The 10,402-nt window shown below is 39.2% G+C and overlaps 1 protein-coding gene across 1 annotated transcript; it reads right to left on the bottom strand.

Moving 5' to 3' along the window:
* Window positions 1-1,581: 1,581 nt before the first annotated feature.
* Window positions 1,582-5,259, bottom strand: LOC123959739 (procathepsin L-like). Its single transcript, XM_046033991.1, has 7 exons — window positions 5,125-5,259; window positions 4,910-5,032; window positions 4,563-4,715; window positions 3,269-3,493; window positions 2,562-2,730; window positions 2,327-2,444; window positions 1,582-1,985 (listed from the first exon to the last, which is right to left on the bottom strand). The coding sequence occupies exons 1-7, from the start codon at window positions 5,245-5,247 to the stop codon at window positions 1,886-1,888; spliced, it is 1,011 nt and encodes a 336-aa protein (XP_045889947.1). The 5' UTR covers window positions 5,248-5,259; the 3' UTR covers window positions 1,582-1,885.
* Window positions 5,260-10,402: the final 5,143 nt, after the last annotated feature.

Below are 10,402 nucleotides of genomic sequence, written 5' to 3'. Positions count from 1 at the left end.
AACAACTAAGTCATAACACTTTTTTGAATGGGGTTGAGTGAAGATCTCTGTTAACAATAAGTTAATAGTCTAATTTCATGCAAACATAGTATCACATAAAATGTACTGTTTATGATTTTTGTTTCATTGATTCATATTTTCAACCTTTTCATCAAAGTTGCTAAAACAACTTACAGAGGACATGACCTCAGGGAGCTGTACAGGACTTTAACCAATCGTTGTGTTCACAGCACAACGAATGGACTTCCATTCACCTCCACTGTATTTTGCAGCAGCAGCAGAGGTTTCAGAGACAGATATCGCAAAAGTTTGGAACAGAAAAACAAAACTATCTGCATGGACACCACCAGAGTAAGTGAGAATATGTTTGGTTTTGTTGTGATTGGGTGAACTGAGCCTTTAATCTCTCACTCCCTCAGTCCCCCTGTGCCTTTCTTTTATGTTGCACAACACATTCCTCCAGCTGCTTTTGTGTTTGCTCAACATATCAACTTGGTCTGAAATCTGAGGTGAAGTCAATATCTTACAGAAACATGTACACACACACACACACCCCCCTTCACCCTGACCAGCCAGGACTTTTTTTTAACTAGGATTTTTGCTCAAGGCAACATCTGACTTAAAATTATTCATTAAAATAGAAAGTGCGGTGCTTAAGGGACACTATGTGAAACTTGAGTGCGATGTATATGCATCTCCAGAGATTTAAAATTAAATTACATTTAATTTCTATGTGATCATGACCATTTTAACATGATTCCTTTCTTCTGAATTTGTGAAAAACATCTAAATGAACTGAAATGAATGATCTAAAATAATTTTAATTGGGTTCACTTTATTATATTGTAAAGTACTGATTCACCTACATGACATACTAATATTGATATGCTTTTAAACCTAGAAGTATATATATATATATATATATACACACACACATACATACACACTGCTACGTGACTCAAATGTAGTTTTAAGTAACTGCGCTGGCACCGGCTTACCTTCAAATACAACGAAGACACCTCAGTCTCAAAGAATTTTGATGAGACTAAATTATAGTCATACAATTATCTTGAAATCAAAGTTTTTATTAACCTGAACTAACGAACAATAAAAGTTAGTTGTTAGTTGCAGCCCTACTTACCACTAAAACTTGATGTAAGGCAACCACAGTAAAAGGGCGACTTGTTTCCTTATGAACCAACACCACTGTTAAAGAATCAATAATCATATAAGCTCCTAGTACCAGACGTCAGTGAGCACAGCTGCTTTTACTGAGATCATGTGACTCAGTCTTTGTGCTACATGTCAAACCAGCATGTGAGATTAACAGCGCTCTGAAGAACACAGCTACAGATGAAATATTGTTTCGTTGCTCTAGTTATAAGATTTAAAGTTATATCAGGTCCAATGGACGGAAGATGACCAAGGCCCTGAACCCCTAACTGCTCCCCAGGCATTGCACATTGGCTGCCCACTGCTTCTAAAACCCATTTTGAACTACCTGAAAAATACAAGCTGAAGATAAAGCTTCACAGGACAACAATCTACAGTGCAGTAGAAAAATACTCCAAAACATCAAACTAGTGTTTCACAACTTTAATTGATCACAGTAAAAGTAGAAAATGAAATCATTTACAATGACCGAAGCAAGTGTCAACGTATCACTTACCAAGCAGCATACACATATTTACAGAGAATAAAACACTCGACTAAAATCTTTCAGACAAAATAAAGTGGCATAAAACCAGCCTAAACAAAATGGCGCCATTTCCATAAAAACAGTGTTTCTTCACAGAATCTCCTGTTAATGCGTCGCTCTGACCGAAGACTCGTCCTCCAGCCAAACAATTGCAATAAAAACTATAAAGTGGAGCTGTGCAAAACGTTAAACGAGAGGATAACTGGCTGCTGTGGCAATGCCACAGTGGTTCTTTCGGTCTTTAGCCATGTAGATGTAGCCTTTGTCTCCCCAATTTTCACTCCAGCTGCAAGAAGACAAACAAAACAAAAATGGTAAAAGTTTAACATTTAAATAATTACATCAGACGATCTGCATTTTAAGAGCAGTTCAATTAAAAGCCAGAGACAAGTCCTATTTACACTGAATGTTGAATTAGTCTGTAACAATGTTTATCTGTACTGTTCCTGTTAAACAAGTTTGAACTGAAATTCCTACATAATTAGACAAAGTCACACTGAAAGATAAAGTTTTTTCTGTAACAAACTGCAAACTGAAATTCCTACTAAACCTCAACAAAACATTGCGGACTGTGGGGACAAAGGGCTCAATTTTTCCAAACAGCAAAGTTAAATGCTTTGGACTGACCTGTTCTTCACGATCCAGTATTTCTTGCCATCCACATCTTCTCCCTCAAAGCCGTATCCCACCACCAGCACACCGTGGTCCAGCTCCTCGCTGCTGCATTCCTTCTCGTAGTAGATTCCTAAAGTAACACCCAACAAAAAAAGTTACATATAAGCCATCTTAAAAACAGCTGGCAGATGAAAGCAAGAAAATGTTTCTTTAACTTTGTCTCTGCTTCACAAAACCAAGAACTGACCCGATTGGTAGAACTGGAAAGATTCATGTCCGGCATCGATGGCGACTGAAACGGGTCCCACGGAGGCCACGGCCTTCATCAGAGCGCGTTCCTTACCGCTGGGGATGTCGACGAATCCGGTGTCATTGGCAGAGTTATAGTTGGGGTCATAGTGACATGGCTGGTCATCCTGAAGAAATATAAAAAAATAAAAAAAAAACCACAAAGAGGATGGCTTTCATTGAAACACCTGAAAGTTTACTGTAGAGCTTCAAAAATATATAGATTTAAAAATTAGTTGATCAATACAGGGTTAAATCTGCAACCATGTTTCAAGTTATTGTTAAAAAGCCATTTTTCAAGATTTTTGGTTTTCGAACTGTTGGTTGGACAAAAGACATTTGACGACACCACCTTGTGCTCCAGGTTTTCTGACATTTCTCAAACAAGAAATTAATCGACCGGTCAATCAAATAAACTTAATTAAGCCCTCGTTTCATGAACATAAATGTAAGGCATAGGACTTTTAAAAACACCTTCCTAGTGCCAATTATGTTGGAAAAGACAAATTTCACGATTGGGGAGAAATCAGGAACAAAGCATCGTCTACTTAGGTTGTCTAAAAGGTTCATCTACATGACCTCAGCAGAAAATCAAGGATTAAACCCCCCCCCCCACATTAAAATTTGATTTGTCCACCTCACATTTCCCCATCCTCCCATACGTACTGTTCCCAGGTAAGGATAAGCGTCCTCGGAGTCCAGGCCCCCATTGTCCTTGATGTACTGGAAGGCCTGGTCCATCAGACCTCCATTGCAACCCTCATTGCCCTCGGGTCTGGAACAGTCCACCAGGTTCTGCTCGCTCAGCGACACCAGTTTCCCCATCTTCCTGAATTGCTGACCCTCCAGAGCCCCGGTGGTGCTGAAGGCCCAGCAGGAGCCACACTGACCCTGAGAGGGAAGGGGATAAAAGTTATACAGAGTTATTCTCTTCTGCGTGACCCTGAACAATGTAGAGTTGAAGAAGAGAGTAAATTCAATCTATTTGCACCTGCTTCCACAGTCAACTTTCATAGGTTTCTATAAAAACTTAATACTTTTCAACATTTAATACTACAATGTTTTAGAGTTCAGTTTAGCTTTACTGACCCACTGCCTTTGAACAATCTTCTATTTTAGCATTTGTCCCGCTGGTACTTTCCTGTATTAAATCCTGCCTCAAACACATTTTATAGAATCACCTTCTGGACAGACTAACAGTAGTTTTGCTGTTTGCATGATGCCACTTTGCCATGTTAATGCTGGACTCCTCTTTTTAGTCTTACATTTTGCTCTTAACTAAATGTTTATTAATCCATTAATTGTTATGCTGTTGCTCCACTTTATTTCCCCGAACAGCTCTTTGCTTCTATAAATAAAAGTTGTCGTACATTGCACTCAGGCATTTCTACCCAGTGTACATGAGTGTTTGCTTCACCCTGGCCTGGTTTACAGCGAGCTGATCGGGCTGGTTTCAGCTTACAGGCTGGTAATGTATGCAGAGGGGGGCTGAGAACAAAATGCAAACTCAGTGAGGAGGTGGAGCGTGTGTGCAGCATGTAGATAACAAAAACAACCGGCGAGTGGCCATCTTATCTTTCTGTTTAAGAAAAACATTTACTTTCAGTCGGCAGAGCACCCTTGTTGCTTCACATAAGCAAATCTGTAATGATGCAACTTTTCACAGTCACACATTACGTAATCGTGTTTACAGAGTTTCCTCAACAGCTGAGTTAGATCTTGCCTTTGGATCTCCAGTAACGCTAACAGCCATTAGAATAAGAGCCGATTCGTTCACTGACTCTGAACAGCACTTTGCATGCATAAAAACTATAATAATTATATTGAATGTTGTGCTCCATCTTTTAGCTGTTAGAGAATCCGGAGATGAAACTGTGATAACGCAGTGCCCTAGCTTTTCTTGTACTGCCTCATTGCCTTTGCATAATCCTGTCACATGAGTCATAAAAGCAGTCGTTACCTGGTCCTTCACTGGAGTGACGTAGCCATTTTCCCTCCAGTCCACAGAGCGTGGGGCTTCCAGGAAGTTGGGCTCCATGAACAGAGATCCCTTGAACTTCCTCTCTGGTTTGTGCGTGTAGCCGTTCATGACCTGCCTGAACTCCTCGTTAGTCTGTGGAAAGACAGAAGCTGAGTTAAGACAGTAAAATGTGAATTACACAAAGACCGGATGTGGTTTGTGATTGTAACTTGTTTTTAGCCGCAGACTTTAATAGAGCAGCTTTTATTTACAGTCCTCTCAACTTTTACTGTTTTTATCTTGGGGCATGTGTTACATGCCACTTATAGCTGAAACCGGGGTCTTACCATGTCTCCGAAGTGGTTCATGCCCAGGCGGTAGGTGTGTTTGCCCAGGGAGTGCTCCAGGTTGTGCAGCTCGATCTTCTTCAGGTTCTTCTCCCACACCATTCTCCTCCAGCCCTCCTCCTTCTACAAATAAACAACCACCATTCAGACCTTTCCCTGATACCTGGCAGGCTAGAAAAGCGTGCAGGAAAGAAAAGAAAGAAACAACACTTCACCTCATGATATTTCTTTGTGTGCCAGCTCTTCCACAGGTCCCAGTGTTGATCCAGCTGTCGGTCCAGGCTGGGGGCTGAGAGGGCTGCACTCAGACACACAACAAACACAGCTAGAGGCAGCATCCTGGCTTCCTACTGGAAAACAACAACAAGACAACAAAACAAGTTAGGACTCCATTTCCAAAGAAGTGAGTCATGCTGGAGGCCCGAAGCCCTGACGAGACAAACTGACGCATACATAATTTCTAGAGGAAAGCGTTGAGTCATGTTCGTTTACTATCGAGTCACATTGCCATGCGACCACAGCCTGTAATAAAGCTTGTTCACTCCCAGGATTGATAGAGAAAATGGGATCGGCATTAACGCTGCAATTCACATTCCCGACAGTACACTCATCTCCCGACTGCTCGCCCCAAAGCAAAACAAAGAATAACCCGACAAACAAAGAAAAGACAGGGACCGTTGATTGTGTGCAATTATAAAATAATGGATTGATTGTTTTACTGCAACTTGGGGAGCTGAAACTTCGCCAGATCCCAACAATAAACCGGGGCCTGTTTTTTTTTTTCCCGCAGGTCACGGGATCTGCTCCTCGGCCTGGTCATCGAAACTGTACCCAGGAAAACGAAAAGAAAACCAAAACTTGACCGGTAACTTCCACATAGCGGTATACTCCACCGGATCTACTAACGATGCTGGTGGATGTAGTTTCTTTCTTATATATAAAAAGAGGGAAATGATCTAGCAATGGCAGCGTTCAGCTGAAGTGAGGCAGACGACGACAAAGGCAGCCGAATGAAACAAGATGGCTAAGGCTGGCAGATAACAATAAAACATTCCGAACGTTTGACTCAAAAACTAAATTATAATGAGACATTGGCTTAAATAGGCTTGTTTTTAAACGGACACTGGGATATTGTTATACTGTGCTCAAATAACCAATATAAATCTCTGCCCCAAAAAATAAACATTTATCAATGTTGTTGTCCTACGTATAGGCGTCAGAAAGCGAGTAAAATGAGAAACTGCAAGACTCACCGTATATTCGTTTCTGTTGAAGACGATAAAGGACAAAATAACTCCCTAAGAGCGAAGAACACAAAGTTTATAAAGGTCCGACTTGCAGCAGAATAACGTCCCACCGAGCTCTCTGATTGGTCCGCTCCTTGTTTATTACACCGATGACCCGCCCCTATGCGTGACGTCATTGTCAAAGCACGTGATTCCCTCCCTCTGGAATGGAGAGGAGGACATTGCGTCTTTTGCAGGATCGCTGCAGATAAAACTGGGGGGGGGGGGGGAGAAAGGCCCTTTTATTAAATCAGCGTTGTTTGTTTGAACTTGTTTGATGTTAAGGCCTCATGTTAAAATATTCATAGTGATTTACAATGCTACTCACCTGTTCAAAATACCTTTCAGTCATCAAATCAGCCTTCAGATTAGCTGACTAAAGCAAAAACACCTAAGACAAAGTGAAGTCCCTAATGAGACAATATCTGTCACTGGATATTATTTGGAATAGGTCTGATCATTCGTTCATATTAGAAATGAGGGGATAACAATAGAGGGAGTGAAACTTCTCATTGCAACTAACTTACTGGCAGGGGTGGACAGTAACTAAGTACATTTCTCAACTAGTCTAGACAGTACATTTCAGGTAGGCCTACTTCTACTTCACTAGATTGTTTTCTTTCCTTTTCTTTTTACTTCTACTCCACTACATTTCAGTGGGAATATTATCCATTTACCTGATAGCTTTAGTTACTTTACAATATACTTTTTCTTTTATTAATTTTAATGTAGCCTTTTGTTCATAATGTTGTGTTTTGGACTGTTGGTTGGACAAAACGAGCATTGTGTGCGACCCATTATTTCATGAAAGTTATTTTGAAGCCTGTCAGTGAAATGAAAGTTATTCTCCTCTAGTTTACCATTGAATAAGAGTGCAAGGGAACACCCACATGAGAGATTTTTTGTTTACTCTGTAGACGAGGAGATAAGAGTGTTGCACTGTCCTATTTTTAAATGTAGATACATTTAGACAACCTTCTAAATATGTAAGGACTTAAGAAGAAAATTGGGCATACAGGAAGGGAAATAGCATATGCGTAGCCCTACTTCAGTGGGAGGTGGAGGAGGGGATGTAAGGAGAACCATTGTGTATCTTGCAGAGGTGCAGAGTGAACAGCAGTGCAAATTGAGGTCAGTTTCAGCCAAGTAGTCTTTTAGATTTGATCCCTCAGTTAACGTGGATGATTGTCTCTATTAAGGATATATAAGAGGTATAATTCTATCATCATCAAAGCTGTGGGAGGACATGAATATGCATCATAGCAGGACTTTCAATAACGGCCAGGACAAAGTCTGAGTTAATCAATGTTGTTGGTCATGTGATTGACAAGATTGTGAAACTGTGAACAGGCAGAGTTGTTTATGCATTTAGATCAAAACCTCCTGTGTTTGGAGTTCCTAATGCTTTTTATTCAATCAGTGGTGGAAAGTAACCAAGTACATTTAGTGAAGTACAATTTATCAGGTACTTTACTTCACTTGAATATTTGTATTTTTGGCTACTACTTTTGGTCTTACTCATGGTCTAAGTTCTTTTTACTGGACAACATTTATCTACCAGCTTTGATTAATTTGCGGGTTTATGATTAACAAATAAAATAAGATGCATTTTTATAGATTTAACAACCAAAAAGTATGAAAAATGACCCAACTTCAATCAGGTACAGCAGTAAAATGCTGTTTCCTTTTAATGCATCAATAATAATAATCCATTCACATAATATATACAAAAATATAACACTGTAAACTTAGTTATTTTGCATTTACTTTTTATGTAAAATTTATTTTGCAAACAATACTTCTGTATTTTGACCTAAGTAAAGTATTTGAGTACTTCTTCCTGCACTGTGATCCACAAATAATGAAATAACATTTCATTTATTGGAATAATATATTTTGTGCAGGGTTTGTTAATAAAATATATTTAATTTTTTAATTTTGGCTCAATTTTAGTAAATGTAAAGCAATAGTTTGACATTTTGGGAACTAAGTTTAGTGGCTTTCTTTTCGAGAGTTAAAGGGGGAGGTTGATACCACTCTCATTTCTGTACGACAATATGAAATTACAGGCAGCATCTGGTTAGCTTAGCATAAAGACTGGAAACAGGGGAAAACAGGTAGCCCTGTACTAACTGCCTATACATCTGCAACATGTCATTTTTATTCTTTGGTTTTAGTACGAAAAACCAGTATGAAAACAAACAAGACATATTAGTAAGCTTTAAAAGGTGCTGGTAGGCTGATTTTGTTACGTTCGAACAGAGCCAGGCTAGCTGTTTTCAAGTCTTTGCGCTAAACTAAGCTAACCGACTCTTTGCTGTAGCTTTATATTAACTGTACAGACATGGGAGACAATCTTCTCATGTAACTCTTGACAACAAAGCAAATATGTGTATTTCCCAAAATATTTAACTACTGCTTTGAATATAATGAGTTTCAAATTACTAGAATCAACTAATTTAACACCACATGTAAGTTTTTAAACGTAGAATGCAAATTTCCCCCAGCTTCTCGAAAAAGTAAATTGATAAACCTCATACTAACAATAAATACATTGAATTCTAAATGCTGAAATAATGTGACATGAATCTGTCCATGTAATGCGTCATGTCTTCATGTTGTCACATGCAGGATGTTCCAAAATGTCCTTGGTGCAACTCTGCGGTTACGTTAACATGGCCTCATACTTTACAGTAGGCTAAAAATAGATAATTTCCTTCCATTTGCAGAAATATGAAATCAAACTGTGTCCTCAGCCACTGATGACTGGATCATGCTTCTCAAGCGCAGCGACACATGACTACTGAGCACTTCCTGTATGAGCATGCACATGTGTGGTCAGTTAGCATATCCATCTTTTAGGATTGCCTGCCGTTTGCTTTTCCTGTTGAGTAACTGTTGTCAGCAGGGGTTGCTTAAATAGCTTACAAGGGGCAGTATGTAAAAGTGCAAATATTTTATCAGAAAAATTTACTTCAGTGTCAAATTAAAATACTATTATGCACTACAAGGGTTTGACATGAAGACAGCATCCAAATAACGGAATATATTTTCTCTGTTTACATGTTTTAACTGCAAAGGAAAAGTTCCACACTTTGGGAAATAAGCGTATTCGCTTTCTTGTCAAGAGCTAGATGAGAGGATTGATACCATTCTTGTGTTTGAACTGTAAATAGGATAGTGCCAGCAGATGCTATCCATGTAGTTTTATGTCCCGGTGACCATGTCCCCGTTCATTCAGATAGGAGCCTGGTCTTGTTAGTCTGAAATAGCTGCCCGGAGACGTTGCCAAGATGGCTACCGAGAGGCATGACTTGCCTATAAGGACTTTGGTTTAGCTTAGCAGAAAGACTGGAAACAGGGAGAAACAGCTACTGTGTCTGTGTCCAACGGTAACAAAATCAGCACCTCTAGAGCTTACTCATATGTTATATCTTATTTGTTTACTTAGCATAAAAAAGAAAGAATAAAAATGACAAATTGCCGTTTTACAGGAAGTTATGTGCCAGGCTAGCTGTTTCCAGTCTTGATGCTATGCTAAGTTAACCGGCTATAAGCACCTCTAAAGACCGCAAAAGTAACTTGTTATATTTCAGCTGTTTAACCTGAAACCTTTGTTTGTTTAAAAATTAGTGTAAAAACGACTAGTTGCACTTATGTGGGGCCAGACTATTTCTTGTTGATATTATAGTCTAATGGGACTGCTGATCATGTCACATGTCAAATACATTTGAGTTGATGCAAACTATAGACAAACAGGTTGAGTTTCAAGTCTTTTACTCGTAATTATCATACATTCATTTCCATAATAATGTAAAAACTTACTGTCCTTTGTAACAATTTAACATTTACTTAATATTTTCATACGTTTGTAAAGGTCGGTTTCTAAACAAGGCTTTGCTAACTTTCCATCTCCTGCATCACATTGCTAATGTGCTAAATGTTATCATGTAAAAAAAATGCTACGATAATGTGTAAATAAATAACATTTCATCACCGTCACGGCTAATCCTTTAGTGTTGTTGTATTACTTAATCCACTGCCTCTTGGATCAATAACATGAACAAACAAGTGAGGCCGTTTTGTACAAAAACATAGACGTGTCATCAGGCATCAGTTCAGGTCAGTTAGAGTTTGTCTCTGGATGGGAAGACCAGACAAGGTGCTGATAATCTTCCTGTTGTGCTAGCTGAGCAGCGTCCTAATC

Source organism: Micropterus dolomieu, linkage group LG21 (genome assembly GCF_021292245.1).
Source record: "Micropterus dolomieu isolate WLL.071019.BEF.003 ecotype Adirondacks linkage group LG21, ASM2129224v1, whole genome shotgun sequence".
Taxonomy (NCBI): domain Eukaryota; kingdom Metazoa; phylum Chordata; class Actinopteri; order Centrarchiformes; family Centrarchidae; genus Micropterus; species Micropterus dolomieu.
The sequence above is the reverse complement of the archived record's forward strand: the minus strand, read 5'-3'. Positions and strand labels throughout refer to the sequence as shown.

Bases quoted from the DNA above. Each gene is read 5' to 3' on its own strand.
- LOC123959739 (XM_046033991.1), bottom strand. From the start codon at position 5,247: ATGCTGCCTCTAGCTGTGTTTGTTGTGTGTCTGAGTGCAGCCCTCTCA. The intron at 5,033-5,124 runs GTGAAGTGTTGT...GTTTATTTGTAG, and splicing joins ACACAAAGAAATATCATGAG to AAGGAGGAGGGCTGGAGGAG. The intron at 2,731-3,268 runs GTACGTATGGGA...ATATTTCTTCAG, and splicing joins CTTATCCTTACCTGGGAACA to GATGACCAGCCATGTCACTA.